We start from the raw sequence: 27,404 nt of genomic DNA, 5'->3' as shown, positions 1-27,404 counted from the left end.
TATTTTACTTCTAAGTCAGCGCCTTTCTCATTTCAGTTTACGCCTATATTTGAAATCAAAGCACGGTTTTTGAAACATTAAAAGAAGTTATGAACACATGAAGCAAGGTTACACCAGTATAATCCAGGGATCTTAAAATAACTGAAACAGTTCAAATGTAAGAAAACACCTTTATGGCATATAGTTGTTTGGCTAACTTACTCATATATGAGTAATTATATTGCATAAAGAATTACATATTCAATTCTTAACTTAACTGTAAAATTATTTTAGTCATATATCTTAAACTGCAATGCAACATCAGCACGATGAATATTTGAGACATACCAAGCTCCAGAAATAGCATATTGTCCGAATGGAATTGGCAAGCGTGATAATCTGTCAGCAAAACTCTTCGTGTCAAGTTTTTCAATGATCACATCGTGCTAAGACATAAGTTTACATAATTTTCTATTATTTTCTATTATATTTTAACATTAAAGCAAACTTACATTGTAAGGACACGTATGATTGACATTAGAGTGGTCCTTAAATACATTATAGACAAATTTAGTTACTGGATTGTTCTGTGATTTTAAAAAGCTGCAAGCTTCAAAGGTGATATTGTATAAAAAAGGCTTATAACCATTTTCTCGTTTGAGCATAGCATAGTTGAACTGTATTGGCAAGAGTAGAAGTACTTTTATTTTCATTCAAAAATTTTGAAAACTTATATATCGAAGCAATACATACCACTATATTTGTAACGGGTAATTGTAATAATTTTGCTCTCATGGATATGTATTTATAAGAGCGGTTTACTGACTTCAAATAACAATAATCAAATGTCACAAAACTTTTATCAAAGGTTTTACATAGCATATTAGTAAATTCAACATGAGAAGAAACCTGTAAGAATGATATTATTTTTATTATAATTTTTAAAAACAATAAACTTTTTACCTCAACTGAAATAAAGACCATATATAGTACAATTATTAATGAAAATTCTGTTGATCGCATTTTTCTATATGTTTTCACTGAAGTGCTTTCCTTAATTCTTAAAATGTATGCTTATAGAGATATATTTGTTAGAATACCTTTGCTAAAGGTCACTCTAATATAAACTAAAATTGACTTTCAAAAAACTGAATATATATAATTATAATTTAACAAAATGTTTCTATTATTTCGGAAACTCATTTAATAAAATAATTATTGGTATTATTATTTTTATTTTTTTACATTTATTTATATTCTTTTTTTACTATAATTTATCACTTTAATTGTGCAAAATAATTGCGCAATATATTATTATAATTTAAATCATCATTTTTGATATGACAAATGTTACGAATACGAAAATGAGACTGAATTTTTGTTATTAAAAAAATTCGATATATGAGATTATCAGCCGCTTCCAACTTTTAAACATTAAAAAATTAAAACTATTATATAGTATTTAAAGGAGACGTTTTTCAGTGGTGGTTAGCTGACCGCCTGTTACTACCGCATCATATCTTAGTAAAATATTATATATTCACTTTCAAGGGTAATATTTTTTTTTGGAGATATTGGTTCCGGTCTCTCCAATACCCATTAAATATTTCACCAGCATCTTTTAAATATATTGTATATTTTTTTGTAGTACGTTTAAGGTTGAGAGAGCATTATATGGTTTCATATTATGCCTTGTGTACTATTTCACCTGCGACTATATATGGCTACCATTAGAGCAGTAGATAATTTCTTAACAGAATCAGCTCAAAAAGATTATATGTGTTCGATATAGGAATTCGATATTTGAGCATAACATCTTAAGTATTTGACTGTTCAAGATTCTTTTCTAATGAAAAATTAAATTGAAATTGAATTGAAAAATTGAAAATGAAAACAAATACCTCGAACAAATTGACTAGTATGTCTCAGAGCGCTGATCTATACCATTTACAGCGAGCTGATTAATAATACATACTGTTCCTATGTTCCTTCATAATATTACAAACATCTCTGTTGACTTAACATATCACTTTTAACCTTCATATCTGAACGAAGGGTGTCAAAAGAAATCTCATCATTTTAACTTATTACTTCTAAGAACCTCTTTTTTCTTGTATTTCATTTTTACCTAATTTTATACCATATATACGTATTAATTTCACTTAGACTAGTATAGCGAAAGTCTTAATAGTATCAGTTTTCTAATATATTTACAAAATTCATGTTCAAAAAATGTCATTAAATGTTTACGGATGTTGTCATATTTTTGTAAATATTGATTAAATTAACTGCTTAAATATAAAGAATTCGAAATGCGGAATATGGAATTTCCAAAATTTGTTTATAATAATAAATGAAGTTTAAATAGTTGATACGCAAGTACTGGTACTATCACACAATTCCACTTTTATTTGCTGCTATTTATCGCAGTTTACTGTCAGAATCAAAGTAAAATGTAAGATTTTTTCGAGAGAATTTAGAATTACTTTTGAAAAAAAATTTTAAGCTTTATGTAGATCTAGTGTGTCTGCATTTCTTCTTTAATACTTAATACTTAATTAAATATTTAATTTTAAGGAATTCATTATAGATTGCATGTAAATTGCAATCTACCACTATACTAGAACTACAAGTATATATCTTTTTCATTAACTGGTTATTAATTGGATATAAGCGATATTCTACAAGTAGAAGTCCTCTTTTTATAATATGAATAGTACCAATTAACAAACTACTCTGACAAATAAAAAATCAAGGCGTCCGGGTTGTATTGTAACAGATGTAACTTGGACAAATGATATGACTTTCAGAACTGATCATTTCTCACTGATAGTCAAAGATAGAAAGTGATCTGCTGGGATTAAACTCTTCGCTTTGATAAAGTTAGATTCACCCATGAAAAATTTATGTTTATAGACAGATTATATCTTCTGAAATTTTTGAAGTATATATAACTTAAAAACACTTGCATAAATCAAATCTACAGTAAATTGTAGTTATTCGTTTGATAATGCCATAGATGGTATTGAAAGAGTGCCAACCTATATTATTTTGCTGTTATAAGATTTTGGGTTTCGACATAGAATTTTTCCTTATTTTAGCATGTTTGATACTTTTTGATTTAAAATTTTTGCTTCTTTTGCGTGGAGGTGTGAACTATTGATTCGGCTTGAAAATTTTGATCATATCAACGAATTTGTAACATTTATGGTGTTACGAATTCTTCTGATCTTAATTACAGAGGCATTCAATTCTTATTCTTTTTTGCATTGACAACTATTATCCTCTGTGATTCTTTGCTATGGTTATTATGTCTTGAATTTAGTATCTATATAATATATAATTGAAACATTCGATATTGATTACATCTCTGTATCCTTGTTTTCAAGGTAGCATTACTCTTTCCATGCAGAATGTAGGTGATGATTTTAAAACTTTGTAGGACTCTTATTTATTATTCTTTTTTAAACCAAACTCATTTAGTTGTAAGATGTATTTGAAAACTGATGCCATAAAGAACTGTTGTCTGCATATTTTAGGAGCACATGGTTCAAATTTTCGTCTCATTGCAAGTAATACCATATAAAGCAGTAGTAAATGAATTGTACTATAATATACTAAATGCATACCATAATATTAATACATGAAGAACTGAAACACTTCCCTTAGTATCGGTGAAGAGCGCTGAAGTTAATTAGAAGGACTTATTCGATGAAAAAGGATGAATTCTAGTCATTTTTATACTAGTTTTTTGAGTTCCTTTTACTACTATATATAGTATATATATAAGTTTACTATTACTCATTCATTTTTGTGTGCTAATAGAAGCAAATGATTTTATTTATTCAAATAATAAATACTAATTCAATTTGATGGCTGTATATATCAACACTTTTCTTAATGTCACAACAATATGGGTGTTTTCTCATAATTTAGCATGTTCATTTTTATATCTTGTTTGATTGTTTAGCTTACATACAAAGTTCGTTTATAGTTATCACATCAATAATAGTATTGATTGTATTTTATCTTTTTGATGTAATTATTTAAATTTTATATCTGAATTTAAACTGGTTTCCAAGTGGACCTCACAGATGCTTACTAACCTTTCGGAGTACGCAGTTCAAGTTAACATCCATCAGATGCCAATCAAATTTTCAGTAGCAAATTCACAATTAATTGAGAATTTTATATTAAATTTTATGGCTGTCTTTGGAATTCCAACTCTATATGTGTTACTCTTCTTTGTGGTACTACTCGTAAAACTCTATATAAAATACTAGTATTTTTTTGTTATGGCTATAAATTTAAATTTTATTGTTACTCAGCATTTAATGTAAATATAATTTTTTCTTAATGATAACCACTGGATTGAATGATTAACTATTATGTGAGATAAGAAAATATGTTTTTTAAGTTTTTAGTAGAATTCTGTTCCATCTAATGAGGATAATTTAGATATTTATGAATTGCTCTCAAGCATTTGTCAAGTTTTGGGAAGACAGTGTACGAGTAGTAAAGAGATAATTGGAAACTTATCATATATAGAGTAAATCTGGACTTTATACCGACCGGCGATATATCTTCAAGAGAGTAAACAGCGTTATGCAAAGAAATAATTTTGAAAGAAATATTTGTAAAGATGAAAAACTGATGACGGAAGAATTAGGAGTAAAAATGTACCTAAAGAAATCATATGAATATTTGAAATTTGAAATTTTCAATAGAAACAATAATTTCTATAGTTTATAGTACCGAAATTTAAGAAATGTCAATAAATTCTAAAAATTATTTTTTTGTTTTTTGATATTTATATACAAGGAGTACACTTACTTTAGTAAGTAATAGTAACCATTGAGAGAAGTTCACTTCTAAAAGTCTCTGCTTACATTTCAATTAATATTTCAATCAATACTTCAGGGGGTAATATAACTCAAATATTTAATAATTTGAAATAGTTTGTTCATATAGCTAAGTCCTGCCTTATCCTTATGCTCACAAAAGGATATATAAAATATACATTTAAATTTTTTAAAATTTCTTTTTTATATAGAACAACGTTTCCGCTAAAATAACTGCATATGAGAAATTATTATTCTATGAACTCATAGTTAAAAATATTGTAATTTAAAGTTCAAATCGAAAATTACTTATTCGTATTTATTTTAATGAAATAATATCGCATCATATTTTGACGTCAATTATCGTTTAAAAATATTATGTTGACATTAAAATAATTACGCAAATCTAATAGAAGTTAATTGGTATCATTTTTCAGTTTTATTAAGAAAACACCTTTTGAATATTTTAATAAATTATCTGCGCCCAGATGAGGTAATCCAGTATAAACTGTCAAATCATTATTGTAAATCAATATTACGTGCGAGATTATTTTAAGTATTTTAATGAATTTTATATTAATATTAAAATTCAATTTTATTTGAACTAAAATATGGCTTATTTTGTAATAATTAATCAGCTACACTCCAGCGACTATACGTCGTAATTTGCAAAATGTCATTGAATACTCTATTTCTTTATTGAACTCAAAGTAAACCCTACTAAAAAGTTTTTAAATTTGACCATATCCGTTATTTTAAAGCACAATAGCTCTGTCAGGTCAATTGGAAAAGGGGCACCTAAAATACTTAGTTTTCGATTGAACAAAGATGAGCACTAACGCATAACGCACGAAGCATAATTTCTTTCTTATTTGAATACCCAGGTATAAGAGTTTTTACAGGATATATCAAGATATAGGATACAGATCAAGATAGGATATATCAGAATATATCAGGATAATGTCTTAACATGCAATAATCTGCTGATACCGCATCACTGAGTAGGTTCCGCTTTGTTTTAAACAACTATATAGTAATTGTAAAAAATATAACTTTAATTTTTAATTGAATGGGATCTTTATCATATCATGAAATCAAAGTTTTATACTATGATATATATGTATAAAGAATATTGTGTTAATTTAATAAGTTTCACCATTTATGTCACGTAATTATTAGGTTTAATTATTTATGCACCATTATTTCACATCATCTACTTTTAAAAGAAAGAAACGCAAATCATTTTAAGCTAATGGAAAATAGTATTCTAAGTATCAATGAGATACATTTTACTCTAAATCTAAGACATTGAACTTAATATACATTACATTATATTTCTAAAAATTTGAAATCGGTATTTGGATTTTCAGTACTACTTACCATCAGGAGGTAAATAATCTTGGCATAGACCGTAAGCTGTGGTAACCTGAAAGAAAAATAAGGAATTAGAAAACTATTTATGCTGGTTTGGACTACGTACTGGTTTAATGGATTAAGAATTAATAACTTATAAATTTAGATATATATATATATTAATATTACATATACTATATTATATTATTACTAAATACAAATAATTTTCTATTGAAAGATAGTTATCAATCAAGCAAGACGGAGACACTTTGACCCTAAGAACCCGTTGTAATATCGTGGAGAAGGTTTATGGCGCTGGTCGATCTAAAAATTTTTGATAAAATTATCCCTATGTTGATATTATTTAATTTATTATATTATAAAAATAAAATGCATATCTAAGTAAATGATTTTTAATTTATATTCGTAAACAATCTAAAACATGCCGGCATTCTGGAAATGTAAAAATAGTTTAGGTATGTAATGTATTTTTTGTAAGTATGTTACCCGCTTTATATTAAAACTATATCAATACAATATATCAAAAATAGATTACTATGAATCAAAATTTTTCCTACTTTGACTGTGACCCATTTCACAAGTGTTTTGCAAATAATAAAAGAAAAATAAATCTATGTCTAGTTTTATTAAACCTTGAAATTTCTAGTTCTCAAGGTCTAGAAATTTAAATTCAATCAATAAATTTCATTATCTAAAATAAAAATTTAGATTAACAAATTTATTTAATTTACAATAAATTACGCAGTTCATATTTTTTTATTGAATCATTGCATTTTTTATAGGCGATTGTTTAATCAGTCAGAAATTTTGACCAAAAACTTTTTATGAGGTACTCAGTATAAAATTCTTAGCAAATACGAAATAATTTAATAGAGGTATTAACCTTAACGAATCACGTTTTCGCCTTCGCCACTCGTACCTTATAAATTCCAAATAATTTCACGCTTATATCACTGTTACGTATCACTTAATGGGTTTCGGAAAGAATTTAATATGGGAAATCGTCTAAGTACTTCAAATGAGGTTTAAAATAATTTTCGAAGAATATAAACGTTCCTAAAATAGATGAGCACATTTTTCTGAGTTGTTTTTATTAAATTTAATATTGGTTTTTTTTTTAGTTATTATCAATTAAGTTTGGGGATTTTTTTATAGATATAAAAATAATGTTGAAAAAAAGATACAGATATAAAAATGTAATTGCCAGTTTTCTTGATAAGACATAACAAAAAAATTATCTGAATAGAAAAAAAATATCATACATGTAATGATAGAAGAAGGGGAATGCTAAAACTTTTTCTTGTTTACAATGGAAATATATGATATGTTGCATGATAGAACAAGGGGAAAGCTAAGATGTCTACTTGTTTCTAATGGAAATATATAAAAAGAAAAAAAACTAAAAGCACTTCTTGATTTTAATAGAAATATAGATATATGATATAATGTACAATAGAAGAAGCGGAAAGCTAGAACGGCAAATATTTTTATTGGGAGTATATATATAAATGTTTAAATTATATGTTTATTTTCCACTTCTATTTTTTTTTATTAAAAATGATTAAGGAGTTTCTTTTTTTTCTATTTAACGTTTCAAAAATATCTTTGTTCCTTGTAAAACACTACATAGTATCCAAATATAGTGTAAAACAATTTTATTTAGGTTTATTAAAAAAAATAGTAAAAGTAAGGACATTACTTGCGCTAAGTCAAACGCCTGTTTCCGTCTTAGTCGTGTTTTTACATTTGCACTGTTAACTATAATTAAGGCATTAATATCCTTTTTAAGTCTTTCTTTATGAACATTTGCTGTTTTTTGTATCACGTTCGGTACGATGTCTACAGCTAAGTTTAGATATAGATCTGTATTTCTAACATACCAAGGAGCATTTGCAATGAATTAAAAATGAAAAATGTTAAGCTTATTTTCTAAAAATATTTGTCAGTATATTGTTTTGTTATAAGAAAAAAATACTAAAAAAAACACCAATTATGTAAACAACAATCTAAAATATTTCAGAGTTTAATTTTATGTATACTTATACTTTATTATATATAAATTGTTTTGAGGTTTAAACCTTCAGAGATGACAAATTTAATATCTGATTTTAAAGCAAGTTTAAGAGTTGATTATTTATGGAACCTTTACTTTTGGATGTTTTGGTTATAATTAATTTTAAATATAATTTTTTTATTGGATATATACTTTTTTAATTAGTGCTTTTAACATTGTAAGAAGATGTGGTTTTTATTTTTATTCACTTCTTTACACTTTCTTAACATTTTGTGTAATAAATCAATTGATTAAATTTCTAGCAAAACAAATTAAACAAGAAATGCTAAAGTATGTTTTATGTTTTAATTAAGCAAAATTCATGACTAAATTCCAGTCAACTGCAATATGTGATATATTACGAAATTCCTATTAAATATTTTTACCATAATTTATTATGCAATTAGTAAGAGCAATCACAAAGGCAGAACCAACACAAAACATAAAGTAACAACCTAAGCCAATGTTGGTAAAATGTTAACAACAGCAACGCATAACATACAAGTTAAATACAGCTAAAAACAATTTATGTTAGAATGTGATGGGCATGTTAAGCTTTAAGCTGTAGTGTACGAGTATGTGTGTAACAGTAGATAATATTTACGTGATGTTGTTGTTGGTTTTATTGCTTGTATTGTGCGTTTGACAGCGTAGAATAAAATTAATTACAGCAGCTGCTGTTGTCATAAGAATTTACTAATTTTAAGCAAAAATATTTTATGCTGTTATTAGGATAATATGAGACATAAAGTGATTTATCAGATATGTGTATGCATATGTGATTGTATATCAAAATACTATGTAAAGCGACCTTGAAAGCATGTTTTTAGGCTATTCGAGTTCTTTTAAAGGATCCAGTGAAAGTTGCTGTTATGAGTTATTGCCACCTAGAATGAGAAGTTTAGCTGCAAACACTAGTAAAGATTATATACCTAATAGATATTGAAGGTGTGAAGTACTACTCTCCTTCCATTACAACATAGCACTTCGGTTACACACTTTTTGAGAAATATAAAAAATACTAACTATTTTTTGTCACTAGATGAAGTTGGTACCCATATACCTTGCCGCACTAATCCGAACGTCTCAAACGAACACGTGTTTGAAAAGTGAATTTTCTCGTCATATTTTTTTTAAAACAGTTGTGTAAATGAGTGAAAAATCTAAAGAAATACGCTATCTGAAGCTTTATTACTAAAAAAAAAGGTAAAAACGCTGCGAAAACATGCCGATTATTATGTGCGGTTTACGGTGAGGATGGTGTCAGTGAACACCGTACCTAGGCCTGGTTTGTTCAATTCCGTTTCGAAAATTTTTATGTTAGAGATGCACCTCTGATGGTGAAATGAAGATTTTATAACTGGTGGAGTAAGACTAAGCGCAAGTTGTCAGGAGATTGCGGAGACATTAAACATCAACCACATAAAAGTTTGGAATCATTTAAAACGAGCAGGCTACACAAAGAAGCTTAATGTTCCATATGAATTAATGTTAAGAAATTTGATTAATCAAATCATCATTAGTGAAACACTGCTAAAACGCAACGTAATGGAACTATGTTTTTAATCGAATCATACAGGTGTTGAAAACTGGGTTCAATATGAGAATATTCGATATAAGCGATCATGGTTAAAGACCGATGATCTCTATAAATGATTTCAAAACCTGGATTGACGATAAGTAAGTTTTGTTGGGTGTTTGGTGGTATTGAAAGGGAATTGTCTAATACGAGCTGCTCTACCCTAATGAAACAGTTATTTCGGTCCACTACTGTTCATAAGTTGACCGCTTGAACGAAGCACTCAGAATTTACCAATAGAAAATGAATTATGATTGAACAAATTCACTGAACTTGATTGGAAAGTTTTTGTGCATTCACCATATTGCATCGCCTGACAAAACTTGCTTAACGTTAAAAAATTGACCATTGATCTAGAAACCGCTGAAAATCCCTAGGCCATGTTTTTCGACGATTAATCACAGAACTTCTACACCAAAGAAATTATAAAACCACTCGAATAATGGCAACACAGGTCATATAAAATAATAACCAATATATACTACATTAAAATTAATTGTCAATGAAGATAATTTTTATATATAAATATAAATTATATAAATAAATTACTTATTGATTTACTTTTCAGTGAGTTTATTATTGTATAATTATGCTCATATAAAATTTAGAATAAAAATAAGAACATAAAATATTTAAGTACCTACTTTAGCTATAAGACATTGTTTAATGTGGAAAACTCCTATTAAAATCGTATTAAATAAACGGCCCTTAACCAAATTATCGTTAATTATTATATCATTATTGATTATTATTGTGTATAATTATTATTATTATTTAATACTTTTTAGGAGTGTATTTTGTTAACTATTCTAGGAACGAAGTACAACAATTTTGCAAGAATGTACAACAACACCATTGCATTTCTATAAGAAAGGCATGTGCCAACATAATTTACATTCCTCATTTTTCGTATGGAATATTTTTCAAGCTCATCTTAGTTTTAAATTTGTTTAACCCGGAAAAGTATAAAACGAGCCAAGATGAGCAGCAACCGCATTGAGAGTCATACATACCAGTTTGCTGTTATTTCAGTAAACGTCTAAGCGATTGTGTATCTGTCATTGCGTTGATGCTTTCCACAGTAAATAAAGGTTCTAATAGTTATAAGCTGCATACTGTTTTCAATTATAAAGTCATATCTTTTGGTATCTGGTATCTGGTGTTTGGTATCAATGTTTGCAAACTTTAAGCAAATAATCGCTAATTTTATAACTGCTACACCGTGGATAATATAAATAAAAGTGGCAACCAGTTTGACGCATAACTGTGCTGATGGAGTTCGTCCCCAAACAACTAAGGAATTCCAAAGATAAAATCATAACAATCTTAACTAAAAGTTTATGTTAATTAAATTGCAGCAGTACTGAAGCTGTGGAGAGTGTTGGTATATTATTTCACGTCTTCAAGCGCTACTTAGCCGATGAGGTATGATAAATTTCTTATAATTTCTACATAATCTACGAAGTGACTCTTCTCAGATAAGTTTTATCAACTGATCTACAGTTTTAATGCATAATTTGTTGAAATTAAATGTGTAATTACTTAAATAAATTTATATATCAGAAAAATAATTATAAAATCAAATTCATAAATGTAAACATAATAAGTGCTATTACATATAAAATAGTGAGAGACCTGTATTGTGCAAGAAAAAATAATAGAAAGTCATTAATAATCTTTCAAAATTATTTAAAAAATTTTCATGGTGTTTGATAGTAACTTGGAATATTTATATTTCTTTAACTTTTGCATTAGATCTGTAAACTGTGTGCTTTATAAGGAAAAGGATTCCAATAAAGATAATGGTAAAGAGAGGAAAGAATTTATACTGATGTTAAAATGCTGGTAGAAGAGAGTAAGTTCCAGTAAATCTTTTCGAGGGATTACTTCAAAATAAAATTTTTTTTAATTATATGTTAAAAATCTATTATAGGATTTTGATCATTTCTCTCTGGGTACTGCTTCTTCATAAATATTTTCTATATTATTGTACACGAAATTTGGTTAGTGAATCTTCACTTATTAATTTACTTAAGTATCTTTAACGATACATTGCTCAGTTTCAATCCTACGCAAATATTCTCTACGGACACCTTTCATCATACATACTTAATCCAGTATTAAACTCTAAATATAGTTAGTACTACTTCAATATAATAATTTCAAAAGACATCTTTATTTCTTTTTTTATCTTCTAATAACTACTACTACTACAAACCATTATCACTATTTTACACTGAATAAACTTTGGTAAACAATGTTTTAGTGAAACTCTCATATGTTTTAATTCAATCTTCGCTAACAAGGTGCAAACTGAAGATATTACGAGGAATTCGTCTTTTGAATAGTGCCAATACTGATCCAGCATTTATTACAAGCGTCCATACCTCTGCGATATATAAAAGCATAGGAGGTGTGATTTATTGACTGTAAATTCTCTTAGTAATGATAGCGGTCATGTCACAATTGCCTACTAAATCTATAGCAGTATCCACTTCTACGTTAATTTTTCGTCACCGAGCTATTATTGTCAAGGAAGGTGGCAATATTATTAATTTTTTAACAGTTTTGTTTTTTAATTGAAGTATGTAAAATTTGTCTGCGGTAAAAGAGGAATGATGGAATTTGAGAATAAGAACTACTAAATATTCTCAAGTATATGAAGAGATTACTAAATGAACAATCACAAAATACATTAAGTGTAGTAAGAAAAAATTCATTATTTTTTCTTGAAATTAACGTTCAATTCAATATTTACCATAGTAAGAATGATTCGATTATACATTTTCCTTTTCCTTCTCGTCCCTATTGACAAAAAATTGAGACAGTCGATTTTTATAAGTCTGTATCTTGGTGCCAGGAAGGGATCATAAGGTGAATGCATAAGAACTTTTCAACCAAACTTCGTCCTTCATACGGTCCAAACTGTACAGTTGTTGACAATACAGTTTCGAATTAGAAGTTTTGCCGTAGAGGAAAAACCCTGTCAATCCCACCAAATACAAAGTAAGACCTTGTTGACCGTATATCCTGGCAGGGCCACCGTTTAGCTCTTGGACAATCGAAACAGTGCTCATATGAAGATCAAACTTGACTATGGAAAGTAGATAAATGTTGTAATTTTAACAATTCGGGAAGTGGTGCTGCCATGCTTATATTACATTATAATATCAAAGAATCGGTATAGTCTCATGTCCTTAATTTAGCATTTACAAGAGAATTTTACGGTTCAAATTTTTACCAAAATATCTTTAATACTTTTAAACTCGATCTAATTTTTTTTTGTTGAAGGTATGCTGTAATATGAATCTTGAATTTATTTTCAAAAATCTCTCATTTAATGAGTTTCTGCATACCTATCTGTACGATTCCCTCCTTTTTTCTTTAAAAAGCATAAATCTATGGAGAATAAAAAAAAATACTAAGATAAAGATGAAGTGAAAAAGTAAGTATGTCCGTACCATCCAGCGAATAGCTGAAAATAGCTTTGTATTTATCGTCATCCTTATTTTGAGTTCAATATCCTTTCCATTCCCAATGCATCGGTACCATGTCCCAAAATGGTTTTTTTCTCAAAAGGTAAATATATTTTGCATTTACCATTGTATTAATGTAAAATTCATATTAAATTACTTGTAGTTTGTAATTAAATAGTACTATCCTAATCCAACCTTTGAAGGACAAAAATATATTATATATGTTATAGATAAAATGAAAACGGATAAAAATGTTTAATTTTTTTTAATTAATTAATATTAGGAAATATAACACTTATTTTGTATTCTCTGATATAGTTTGGTTTATATTTTACTATACCAACTTTACTATATTCGTGCTTCACTTTCTAAAGCCAATACCATTTTATTTTCAAAAAGACATTAACTTTATTTAAAAAGGTGTAAAACATATTATATATATGCTTAAATATACATACAAATATGCTACTTTAAGCTGGCGAATTTACATATTTATTTACTTTATTTTCTTAAGAGAGACTTTTTTTTAAATTGCATTTACCTTTCATAAAACGAGTGAGACTTTTGATGACTTTGACACAAGTTGCATGATTAGTTTTTGAAATGCAACCAAGTCATGCTCATCAACAAAAGCGTCAAGCATTCAAAACGGCTAGAATTGCGATGTTTTATGGAAGCTCCAACGTCAAGATGAACGTCATTATCATTGCCTGCAGCCAGTTCAACTGCATCATCGATTTACGAGTACTCGAGTATTATTGTAAAACGAGAATGAAGCCTAACGAATGCCACACAATTAACACCGCATTATGTGCAGGTTGAGGTGTTAAGTCCGATGTCAAGTCAACAGAAGCTACAGACTTATTCGAGTGGCTGGAAATATTTACTAAATCTCATTGGCATAAAGAAATATTAAGAACTGTTAAGGAAAACAAAAAAAAAAAAAAAAAAAAAAAAAGGAAAAATATTCCAAAAAGTTATCATTTGCTAAATGAACAAAACTTGTGGTATGTAAATTTATCTATTTTTAAATATCAGTCGAACTAAAATTATATATGTTAACAAGAATGTTGAAGCTATTTGAGGGAGTGCACTTGAGCACTTTTACTCTTTATTAACTAACTTTCATAGCTCATTACAAGTATGAAGTTTCGAGAATCCCGGTTACCGTGGTGACGTCAAGAAAACAATCTCTAACAAAAATACTGACTGATTTTCAATGGCACATATTGCATTCTAAAAGCCAAGAAATCGGCTTGATTGCCTCACATGCAGTGGATCCTGCCATCTCTAGATAAAAACTACAGAGTTACGCGTCACTGATCCCAACTCTTTACTTGCTATCCTTGTAAAAGAAGTTTAAATGTTAGTTTTCAGTATGGGTCTTTTATCTAGTCTTTAGTTGATCATATATATGAAGCTAATGGTGGTTACTGTTTGATATATAAATTAATATGTGTCAGCAAATTCAACGAAGTCATAAATAAGTTTCAAAGATGTCTATTATTGAATGATACTGGAACTAGATAATTATTTTATATGAAAAAATTAACAATAAGTTGAATATAATTCATTGATATAATTTTTTCTTACAATTAGACAATAACAGCTTAACAATTAATAGAGAATATTAAACTTTCTTTAAAACTAAATTCAAATAATTTTTAATGATTGATACTTAGAATTTGACGTATATGAGCAAATTATATTACAGTCCACAAATAATAGTGAAAATATGTTTATTTAAGAGAAAATATGCATCGTTAAAGGTGATTTACATATTTCGTCTAACACAAAATCATAAAATATCTTATTCTTAATATTTCACAGCCTTTTATACTCCATTGTATGTACGTACTTGTCTATTAGACAATTATTTGCGAACTACCAAAATACTTTGCTGTCTTTAAATAAATAAATATTTTGAAAATTTATTCATAAATGAAATTAAAAACAAATTTTAAGCAGACAACAGCATTCTTTTTTGCTATAACATTCCTGAGGTAAATACGACAGATACGAAGATACATCAACACTTCATTTAATACTTCATCGCCGCTCTATGTAAATTGCAAACATTTTTATAATTTTTATTCACATTTTCAAAACGTTCAAATATCAATTAATTTCAGTAGATTTTTTCTTATTTTATTTTATTTTTTTTTTTTATTTTAATTATTTTTCTTTTCTCAACTATTAAAAAAACATATAGTGTATAAGTGTATAAATTGCTCAAACAATAATGCCGCTTGCCGTGATTACTTCTTCATTTTTATTTTTAATCATACATCAAATTTATATACGTAGATTGTCTACGTTGTCTACGTTGGTTGTAAAAATTTAACTAAATAAATACTTAATTTATTACTTGAAATTAATTTAAGACCACTTGTCATGAATTGCAAAAAAATGTATTTAAAATGAATACAAAATAAAAAAAATACAACAGCAGAAATAAGTTTATTTGTCTTGCTTCATCGGTGATCACTTGCTGATCATACTCAGCAAGACACAATGTCACATGCCTATTAAATACAACAGGAGCGGTTCAATACTTAAAGGTGATCAATTTTGAAAGGCAAACCATCAGAAACTTTATGTAGCTAAGTCTGTATTGTGTTATGAGTATAAAGTAAGTACAATAATGTTTTTGGAGGATCTATTGTACTATCCTCTACTAGTATAGAGAAACTTTTTCCAGTCTCATTTTTCTCAAGAATTCAAGATTATTGACTAGATTGTGTATTGCGAATTCGTCCTAATAAATATAGTTCTAGGTTATTTTTTTTCAATGCATAACATTTTCATAGTATGTGCTCTAATGACTCAGTCACTGTTTTGCAGAATCCACATATGAGACATCTCCGATGCGCAGACAACCATTGAGTCTAAACTGACCGCTACTCTTTAACATTCTTAAGCTATTCTTAGAGAATTCAATATAGAATTTAACTCTCTTACTCTTATTGTTGTCTGCAAGGAATTTAGACTTTGGGAGTCTGAACACTCTTTTTCAAACTCATTTGTATATTTTGCAATACGGTTCAGAACTTATCATTATATTTGATTAGCTTATACGATTATTTGTTTCTGACCAACATACATTCGGAACGATCGGTCTTAAGGTATGTGTTTACGAAGTATTTGATGGCGAACTGCTCCATTTTTAACTGAGTAGGTTCTCAGTTAGTTGACTAATCGAATGAAACATTGTACACTGAATTTTTTGTGTATCGAAACAGTTAAAGACGTTCATGAATTTAATTATATAAAACTTACAAAACAATTTAAACATAACATATCATTTAAAACTGTTAAGATATATTGGATTTTTATGATTCGACCAATTTGAAAACAGATTTGTGGAATTGTAAAAGAAATACACTTGAAGAATAATGCAGCTTCACCCGAATCAAGTTTGAGAATTTTGCTAATGTTTTAAAAATCTTGTCGCTGTCCCAATATATATTTAGTGTTTATATCTTTATTATATGTGCCATATATTTGCTGTGCCAAGATCAAGTTTTTGCATTACAGAACTTAACCAACTTAGGAGTCTGGTAAATCCTTATTTCGAAATATAAGTACTCAGAAAAAAATGTCCTTATGAAACAACCTGCATTTTGAGATTTGCCTAATCGGGCTTGTGATATCAAAATCACGCCTCTGGTCTTACTTGGCCAGAAGAGGAAACACTGTCGTCACAAAAACCAACCATCCAGTTTATCAAGTATTTCAGTATTTTTAGTATTTTCATACTAATTTCTGATTCAGCGATTCCACTCCTGGGTCTTTAGGTTAATATCACAGCATGTTGTCATTATTAAGTGTTTGCTTTACGCTGCATGGTTGTCACCTTTGACCAATTTAATTTGCCAGTACGACGAATTCATGATCTGTGCCGAGTAACGTGAAGCTTGAAAAATTCGAATTGCAAATTTGACGTATCATCAAGTTCGTAAATAAATAATAAATTTTAATTTAATGCTGTTTAATAATATTAACTAAAAAGTAATGAAATATAATTTATTTACTACTAATAATATAGAAACAAAAGCATTAATATTTAACATAAGATAATTACTTTAAATCTTCTTACGAGGAAATAAAAGAATAAAGAGAAAAATTTAATTAATAAAATAGAAACACTTAAAGTCAATTTAATAAGTAATTTCATTCATATAAGTAAATCCATTATTATTGTAATTAATATTCATTTTTAATCAACAACTTTTTTTTTGCAGTGTACACATCCGCATATCGGCTTAACCTTAAGCCTCTTCAAATTCGTTATGGTGCGTTTAATTTAATTAAAAGATATTGACAATTTTGTAATTTATGCGTGTGTGCTACATTCCGATATCCGACTATGTGACTATCTGGCCTACCAAGTGTGGCACACTTTCTTGAGTGGGAAAGTGGGGTGGCGGCAAAGCATTTTGCAAGAGATAATTTGATATAATTTATGCGTATTAATTAAGAAGCAATTCCTATCAAGTGGAAGACTGGAGAGTGCGTGTGAAATTTCAAGTGTCTCCCACAATTTTCCAATGGTGTATGCATTTTAATTTATTCCAGATAAATCGGGTTTTAATTATGAGTAATGAATGCCTTCGTTATAGAGTCAAAGTAATTTAATTGTAAATTATGTGCCATGTACATGTTAAGTAGTTTAAACGCCTGAGAGGAAAAGAATCTCATTAATTTGAAAATGGTGAGAATTTTTCAACGCTTAAGCGGTTATTGAAATATTTAATGAAATTAATGAGTGAGTAATACTAAATAATATAACAAATAATATGATAATATATAATAACATATAGTAGTAAATAATAATAGCAGAGTAGAGTACCTAAAATTCGAAGTGCTAATATAAATACTTCAAACTCTAAAGTATACTCATATTACATATTATCATAAGAAATTAGTTAGGTTGACGAATCAATAAGGTACATTAGATGTCACTCAGTAATAACAACTGGCGAAAGCACATCGTTGAAAAGTAGTATAACGGATGCTATTGGACATGTTCTTTATACTGAATATTATAGTGTTATCTGCAAATATAACAACCACATATTTAGAGAACATTAAACGATCAGCTATATAGATAAGATACAGAAACAAGCTCCGGCGAAAAAGGTGTTTGAAGCAGTAATTGGCGGAAGAAGACGTAGAAGTAGACCGTGTCTCCGGTGGAGTGATCAAGTTGAGGGAGCACTAATTCGACTTGATATACGAGACTGGAGAAGGCGCGCACGCAACAGAGGCGCCTGAGGAGACATGCTGCGTCAGGCCGAAACTCGGTAACGGGTTGTTATGGCCACATAAGTAAGTAAGTACAGAAACAAGCAAGTACAATTATTACAGCTAATATATCGATTTCTTTTTTGGGATTAAAGAATTGTGTTTTATTTTGAATTTACTACAAAGTATATATAAAGTGATTTCAGAGGATGGCAATAATTTAAATATCTACTATATATTAACAAAATATTTTTTTCTTCAAAAAAGTAACCGAGAATGCACTAAGGTAGGCACGGGAGAAAACATATACTACAAAATATATTTTATGGCAGTATTTTTGGAGTTCCCTAATATATTAATAATAAGATTGAGCAATTCAATGTAAAATATAATATATGCACATATCAAGAGAGATCTTATTTCTAAACTCTCCCTTGATATGTTACTCAAAGAAAAATAGTATATTATTTTTTAGCAGTTTCGTGGACTTGTTTGATATATAATTCTTCACCCAAATCGGTGATTAAGAACTTGATATTCGACATCAACACTTTAGCAAAAACTATTCATAATTGAGACACATGACTTACAACTCCATATAATGATATCAAAGATAGTTTTCTTTCTAGATTTGGAACTATTTGAATTACAAACCGTTCTATTATTTTAGATAATAACCAAATGCAGAGATTCTGTTGTTGTAGCGGATTTGGATTTGACGCAGCATTTTTCTCCAGGCGCTTCTGTTGAGTGCGCGACTTTTTCCCTGGAGCATCTTGATCCATTTTTACGACATGACTAAGCCAGTAAAGCCACTAGATGTTATGGAGAGTTTAAAATTTTAAAATCTACAGAACCTGAGGACTCATTTTTGTTTAAAACAAGAGTAAGTAAATATATCAAATATCAATGAAGGAGTATGCAAATACTTGACATAATTGGTTTATTAGGAGCAGCTGGAGATTTGATAAAATGGAGAATATAATTTATTTAAGTGTATGTTTTTTATGGTCAAGGCAACGTTTATGCAATTTGCTTGTTAAACAGAAACTACTGTTACTTGTCAGGTGATTAAACAAAATATTGTTAAATCTAGGACTATATCATGTATAGAGACGTCGAATTGAATATTTTCTATACCATCATATATACGTCAAACCAACCATTTTTCAGTCAATCTATTACTAATGTGACGATTTTCTATTGTTCAGAGATCACATATTTATAATGTCTTCCTTGATAGAATAAATGGAAGATTCCGTTCCGTTTGCAAGATATTCAGTTTAAACACTGGATATATGTAGTATTTAATTCCTGAAAAGCAGAGGCTTCAAAAATTATTTCTCGTCACAAATAATTTTTATAGTAAAATTTATATTAATGTATAAATATGTTCCGATTTAAATAGAATAAGCACATCTAAGGTATTATATTTCTAGTGCAATGTTTGCAATAGACTTTTGTATTTTCAGTGCCAATGCGTTGATGTCCTTGACTGCAACTGCGGTTGCTGTTAATTTTTCCGTTGTTGTCATAGCAGCTGTTTGTTGCTCTGATTTATGCATTTTATAGTTGCTGACATTGTTCTTGATGTTGATGTTGTTGCTGCTGATGTTGTAACCATACTCATGACACAAATTCCTTAAAACCATTACAAGTGTAAGTAATTAAAAGCTTTGCTATATACACATTTTGCTCATTTCGTTACACTAGAAACAAATCCTGTTTGTATGCTGGCAACTTTCAGTTTTCTTGTCCTAGAAACCGCAATTTTTCCAGAGCATATAAGTAAACAAAGACATAACCTCGCATATATAACACTATATGTATATGTATATTAACTGCAGCCACACTTTTTTATATGTGATTTCAATTAATTTAATATAAGATTTTGCAAGAAAGACAAATTTTTATATATAAAAATTAAATAGATTTTAAAAAAAAATTAAACTTTAAAAAAAAATACTAAAATTCTGGTATAAAAAATGTTATAATTATTTTAATTAAACAAAAAATGAAAGTCTTATAATTTTTTTACTAACAAATTAAATCTTAAAATTAAAACTAAAAACAACAAGAACTAAAGAGTTAAGGATATGGTCCTTCACCATCCTGTACTGGTGGCGTTGCATAGCTATCAATCGTCTGTACGGATTCATCAATTTGTGGTACTTCTTGGCTAGATGAAAGCTGTTGATTTTGTACTTGTTGTACATTAGCAAAAGCCAATTCTACTGATGGTTGAAATTTAACCACAGGAGTAGCGATTTTAATAGCTACTGGTTCACGATTAACAACAGCATTAAAACCACTATGTTGATCTGCAGTATATGAGACAACACGTTTAAATCCATCAGGATCGACAACACTATAAACACCACGCACATTATAGCCATCACGTTGTTCGGAATGGGATTTTATGTCACCAGTTGTCTCATCATGTACACCATAGCTAAATTCATATTTGGCTGGAGCTGGTGGATAATATACAGCAGCAGCTGGTGCTACCAATTGTTGTGCACGATAGTCAAATCCATAATTTGCTCCTTGATTACTGACAGCATTGTATGTGTTGGGGTTGTTATATTCATAATCTCCAGCAGTAGCAAAACCCAATAGGCAGAGTACAATAATGAACTAACATATAAAATAAACGGCAGGCTGGTTAATAAACTTCAAAATTCAACGTCACTTAGAAACTTACTCTAAAGACCATTCTCACAAAATTTATTTTTAATAATTGCTGTCCTTAGTTAAGGTTGTTACTCAAATTACTGTCAAAATACGACTCTGATCATAGCAGACAATTTCATTCATTTTTATACTAAAATTTTGTCAAAATTGGCTCAAAGATGCGAATATAAATTTTGTCACTGCTCTACATTTAATAAGCGTATTAAATATTATATAAAAATATCTCATATTGCAAAAATTATTCGAACAAATTTCACTTAAGCAATTTCGCTCCATAACCAATTATTATAAATCAGATATTCATTTTTATAAATACACCTACATATATATATATGTTATATATATAGGTGATTGGATATACCGAGCTACGCAACATGTAATTGAACTCATTTGAGAAAAAATTTAAACAGATTCGAATTATGTTTATTATTTATTAAATAATATACACATAGCAATATACATACATATATATAAAAAAGTAATTCTTATACTATAGGTACAATAAAGGTTTTTAAAAATAGCAAATAAAAGCGAAAAGATACTTTAAAATTGTTATTTCGTTTCAAGCAGTTTTTCGTTACTATATTTGTTAAATATTGTTTACAACATGGTTAAATGATATATATCATTAATTTATTAAACGAGCTGGTAAAATTATTTAATTGAATTTATTAATAAAGAAATACAATGCTAAAAATAGCTCTAGCTTTGCCGCAATCACCTAGTAATCGATTATATATTATTTATTAAATTTCATAGCATTGTTAATTAAATAATATTTATTGAAAAATAAAATCTATGCAATTCTAATTATACATTTCTATCCAACAATTAAGTTCATTTCAAAATATTGTCAAATAAGTGATAAAATCAGAGAAAGGTCGAAACTTTTTCGTGTTTCTTCTACCAAAAAAACTTAAAGCACTTAAACGATAATCTCCAGGTCTTAAGTAGGGTGGTAATGTTCCGGGAGCCATTTTATATTTACGTATATAATAAAATCCTTCCATTATTGGACAATTTTCCATTAAGTTACTATATTTTAGTAAATTACGGTACCAAGTTTTCAATAAACTCTCTCGAAAGAATTCATTTAACAATTTACACAAATCTATGTCATAAGAAAAAAGTGATTGATATTTTTTAGAATCGGCCAATCGTATTTGTAGATCAATATAATTGCGTAGGCCATAATTTAAAGTATGTGTGATTTGCATTTCAGCATTAACGGTGCCATTATCGATCCAATAGGTAACATTGGTGATGAATGGAGAAAGTGTTTTTATTTCCATTTTAGTAAATTTCATACTTAGTCCTGTTTTGGGAAAAATGAAATTAATTTTTCTTTAAAGATATATATTTGTCTAAATACCTGAAAAAATCTCTGGAATGACAACCGGAACTATGCTCACAAAAATACATAACAGAATGCAGTGTTTTTTATTGCTTAAGAACTTCATTATTGTTCAGAAATATATTTTAGAATTGCTATTGTTTAATATACTCGATATCCATTGAATTTTTCCTACTTAATCACTTTTTAATGAGCAGAAAATTATAAATTATATTAATGGTTGACAAAAATGATTAAATTTTTGGATATGAACAAAATTATAATTACATTTAAAAATATAGTACGTAAGTTAGGTCTGTACAAAATTTTGAGATAATTGGTTTAACTTTTAAACCAAGTTTTTTAGCATAAAACTGTTAATATTAACATATAGCATTTATTAAATTAAATAAAATACACTATATGCAAAATAAAAGACTAACTTAACTTGTTCAAGCTTATCTTCAAGTATCTTCACTACCATAGTTATGCTAAAAATATATTTTTTATTGAATTCTTCGGATTGCAAACTGCAATCTATAGATTCACTTTATTTTTGAATCTCTTCATGAATTCATAGCGTTTCTTTATGACAACTTAACTCAATATAGGTATTATGGAATCAAACTTACTTCATCAAGTCGTTTTTCTTCGTCTTTCTTGTATATCTAATGCACATCCACGTATATTTTTCGTTTATTAGGCGAGCCAGAATAAGTATATCCAATAGAAGGTGCAATCACAATCACAATACAATAGTGGAAATATTTAACCACATATGTGTTGCCTTGTGTTGTTCTCTTACCTACAAACCCAATACGTCCCTCAGTTTTCCTGTTTTATTAGGTGTTAGTTTAACTTAGAGTTAGAAGTCTATTAATGAATCTTTAGTTACTTTTATTAAATTTTATAGAATTCTTAAAGCAATTTAAGTTAAAGGTTCTTAAAAGCAATTTGGATTGCTTTAGTCTTAGTAAATTGTTCCAATATAGACCAATATAGAGTTTTTATAACGCTTGGCACCTTATTAACTGCCAATTTTCAAACAAGTTAAGATCAGGATGTGTTATTATTTATTATATATGAATATAATTGATATTGATATTGTTTATCTTAACAGAAGTTATATCACATGTTCACAGATCAGTATTAGTATGAGAATTAATGGGAATATTGCGTTTTACAATTGAACTTTTCTACTTATGATAAAGTGTATGCACTACTGTTAATGTCTGTAGTCGTATACTACTATTATCTTTACGACCAAAATGCTACATTTTTTATAAAAGCGTATCACTTACATTCTGCTTACAATATATAAAGATTAATAAACTGACATAGGCAAATAAGTACTCTTAGCACAATATATATATTTTTAATGAAATACTTCCATAACTTCCATAACCCGAACTTCTATAACTCGTATTTTCTATAACTCGAATTTTCTTTAACTCGAACTATATAAAGTGCAATAGGATTTAGAGAGCAAGTTACTTACAATTACAAAAAGATTCTATAACTCGAAGCCTCCGTAAGTCGAACCTTATCTTTGCAAAATTGTACTTCGAGTTATGGAAGTTTAACTATACATTGTGACCGAAAAGTTTCCGGTCATAAATAAATAAAACGCAAAATTCTTAATCTTCATCAATATTTATTTTATCTCCTTCAAAATATGCTCCATTAGAAGCGATACACAAATGCCAACGTTTCTTCCAATCATCAAAACATTTTTTATAGGCGCTTTCCGGTATGGCTTTGAGTTCCCTCTGCGAATTCTGTTTTACGTCTTCTATGGATTCAAAACGCGTTCCTCTGAGTGGTAATTTGAGGTTGGGAAACAGGAAAAAGTCACACGGTGCAAGATCAGGTGAATACGGTGGCTGTTCGATGGTATTTATTGAATGTTTGGCCTTAAAATCGTTGATAATGTTGAACAAATTGAGGTGAATCGGAACAAGCCGGGCGTTGACACGTCGCATACACAAATTGTCCACCAAAATCAAACGAGCCATCTCACGACCGATGCCTAGCTCTCGTGCTATCTCTCTAACACTCACATGAGGATTTTTGAACACGATTTCCTTTGCCTTTTCAATGTTTTCGTCGGTGGTAGAGGTCGAAGGTCGTCCAGAACGCGGCATGTCTTCGACGGTCGTACGACAGTCCTGAAAGGCTTTGTACCACTCATAAACTTGAGTTTTCGATAAAACTGATTCCCCATAAGCCTTTTGTAGCATTCGCAACGATTCTGCACACGAAATTTCGTTCGAAAAACAAAATTTGATGCAAACTCTTTGTTCAATATTTTTTTCCATTGTTTTTTTCGCAACGCACTACTGAGGTGAACTGGTTTCAACAGCTGCCGTAAACGAACTGTCTGACAGATCGCGCTCATTTTTGGCATAGTAATTAAGGACAGTGCTGCCAAACTACATAAACTTAAAATATCGAAAAATATACAGCGCGCGAATTTTAAATGAGAACCTCCGAAAACCTTTCGGTCACAATGTATATTAACACAATGGGCCGCCTGGCCGAAATAGATCCGTTAAAAGCACCATGAATAGTTTACTTTTTCAAATACATTTTATCAATCTAATTTATTTTATAGTCATAATTTGTAACCAGATTTACGCAGGTCCTTAAAAGCACTGTGAAAATCTAACCTGAAGATAATAAAATAATATTTTGCCAGTTTCCAACATTTCCTTTATAGGCAAGATATTTAAATATATACAAATACCAATCCATATCAATTCATTTAATTTTATTAACAAAATTACTTTAACTTAAAATTTGCATATAGGCTGTAAGATTTGATACAGATCTTTGCTTCTTAGAGTTTCGTTTTCCATAGTAAGCAGTACAGCATAAACGATAGTCTCCTGAACGTAAATAAGGTGGTATACTGTTTGGCTCCAATGCGAGCTTACGTATGTAATAAAATCCCTTGAAAAATTAATAAAAATAGTTATTTAAAATATCCAATGTTATAGTAATTTCACACACTTCCATAATTGGGCAATTCTCCATAAAATTGCTATACTTCAACAAATTGCGGTACCAACTTCTTAATAAACTTTCACGAAAAAATTCATTCAACAATTTACAGACGTCGACATCATATGAAAACAAGGATTGATATTTCTTTGAATCAGCAAGTTTCATTTGAAGATCCACAAAAACACGTAAACCATAGTTTAGAGTGCGCTTCACATACATATCAGCATTTGCAGTGCCATTATCAATCCAATATGTCACATTACTGATATAGGAAGAGTCTCCAGTTACCTCAATTTTCGTGAACTTCATGCTGCGTTCTTTAGAGAAAGAGAGAGAGAGTCAAAGGCTTGCTGATATTATTTTTCAAATAAACAATATTATTTGAGAACTTACCCATATATACTGCGGAATCAGTAGTTGGTAACAGTAGGAATACAAAGGAAAGTATGATCCCCAACATATTTACGATTAAGAAACTTACACTCGAACTTTACAAATGCGGTTGTAATATCTGTTTGACATATTTTGTTAACTTCGCTAGCAATTATGATAGTTCAGTAATTATTACAAAAATAATTTTTATCTTTATTAGTTTGGTTAATTATTTTTATTCTATTCCATAAACAAATTAAGATAATAGGCCACATTAAAAAGTAATTATAATTGATTATTTCTCTGAATATATTGAACATAAGTAAATCGATATATTTCATATATAACAAAAAATAGCATATAAAGATTGTCATAAAAGCAATATAGTATATATTGCATATAAGCAGATATATTATATATATGTCCCCACATATATTTCATTTTGGTTTAGTTATCTGTAATTATCTTGAAGTACAGCCAAAAGTCAACACGGGAAATATTATCGATGATCCATATTGAGTTAAAAGCGTATTGTCCAGACGGAAACGGTAAAAGCATTAGTTTTTTCTCTAAAAAAGTGGCATCAAGTTTCTCTACAATGATGTCGTGCTGAGATTGAATATAAATATTGTACTAATTATTTCAAGAGTTATTTATATCATATATGGTATACCTACATTTAAAGGACAACTTCTGTTGAGATTTGTATGTTCTTTAATTATGTTGTATATGTACGTCGTGACTGGATTATTATGTGACTTCATAAAAGCGCAAGCATCAACAGTTATGTTATATAAAAAAGGCTTATAGCCATTTGCTCTTTTGAACAGGGCATAATTTATCTATAACATAATATGAAAGTAGAAAACTATACTAACATGGGTTAAAGCAAATTACAAATCATACCTTCAAATTCGTTATTGGTAACTTATGAACTTTTGCCCGCAGGGAAATGTACTTGTAGGAACGATTTATGGACTTCATGTAACTATAAGAAATTTCCACTGTTTTCTTATCAAGAGATTTGCAAACAATATTTGTGAATTCAACATAAGAAAACACCTTTCAAAGAAACAGTGTTAAATATTTCCTTTCAAGTTCTAAAACATTTTACCTTCACAAAAAGTAATGAAATAAATATCACACTTTTCAATGTAAACCTCGTTGAGCACATTTTCACATATATGTCAATAGGAATCTTCTTCACTTCAGGAGATGGGAAGAATATTTCTACTACTTGTTATTTTCACGCACCGATATAATATGACATTGAATTAAAAATTCAATGAAAGCCCAAATGGGAAAAGTAATTATAAACTATTTAAAAATTCATTAATTGAAAGTTTTGTAATTGATTATAAATTGTTTAGATGACAACTTGTAGATTTAATACATTTTTAATATAAAAAATAAGTTTTCTTAATTATTGTTACAAAATTGATAACATTTT

General features: G+C 28.7%; 5 protein-coding genes across 5 annotated transcripts; all 5 read right to left on the bottom strand.

Annotated features, from left to right (window-relative positions):
- Window positions 1-269: 269 nt before the first annotated feature.
- Window positions 270-19,334, bottom strand: LOC119674243. The gene is made up of 4 exons (XM_038085371.1): window positions 19,140-19,334; window positions 733-888; window positions 492-656; window positions 270-425 (listed from the first exon to the last, which is right to left on the bottom strand). Exons 1-4 carry the CDS (start codon window positions 19,332-19,334, stop codon window positions 270-272), a joined length of 672 nt encoding a protein of 223 aa, XP_037941299.1.
- Window positions 19,335-20,637: 1,303 nt separating this feature from the next.
- LOC119674242 (cuticle protein 8-like) lies at window positions 20,638-21,265 on the bottom strand. Its single transcript, XM_038085370.1, has 2 exons — window positions 21,254-21,265; window positions 20,638-21,186 (listed from the first exon to the last, which is right to left on the bottom strand). The coding sequence occupies exons 1-2, from the start codon at window positions 21,263-21,265 to the stop codon at window positions 20,638-20,640; spliced, it is 561 nt and encodes a 186-aa protein (XP_037941298.1).
- An 820-nt stretch (window positions 21,266-22,085) lies between these two features.
- LOC119674241 lies at window positions 22,086-22,535 on the bottom strand. Its single transcript, XM_038085369.1, has one exon. It carries the CDS (start codon window positions 22,533-22,535, stop codon window positions 22,086-22,088), a length of 450 nt encoding a protein of 149 aa, XP_037941297.1.
- Window positions 22,536-25,363: 2,828 nt separating this feature from the next.
- LOC119674240 lies at window positions 25,364-25,891 on the bottom strand. The gene is made up of 2 exons (XM_038085368.1): window positions 25,589-25,891; window positions 25,364-25,528 (listed from the first exon to the last, which is right to left on the bottom strand). Exons 1-2 carry the CDS (start codon window positions 25,889-25,891, stop codon window positions 25,364-25,366), a joined length of 468 nt encoding a protein of 155 aa, XP_037941296.1.
- A 510-nt stretch (window positions 25,892-26,401) lies between these two features.
- On the bottom strand, window positions 26,402-27,128 carry LOC119674238. Its single transcript, XM_038085365.1, has 4 exons — window positions 27,069-27,128; window positions 26,861-27,016; window positions 26,632-26,796; window positions 26,402-26,563 (listed from the first exon to the last, which is right to left on the bottom strand). Exons 1-4 carry the CDS (start codon window positions 27,126-27,128, stop codon window positions 26,402-26,404), a joined length of 543 nt encoding a protein of 180 aa, XP_037941293.1.
- Window positions 27,129-27,404: the final 276 nt, after the last annotated feature.

Source organism: Teleopsis dalmanni, chromosome 2 (genome assembly GCF_002237135.1).
Source record: "Teleopsis dalmanni isolate 2A chromosome 2, ASM223713v2, whole genome shotgun sequence".
Lineage (NCBI taxonomy): Eukaryota > Metazoa > Arthropoda > Insecta > Diptera > Diopsidae > Teleopsis > Teleopsis dalmanni.
The sequence above is the reverse complement of the archived record's forward strand: the minus strand, read 5'-3'. Positions and strand labels throughout refer to the sequence as shown.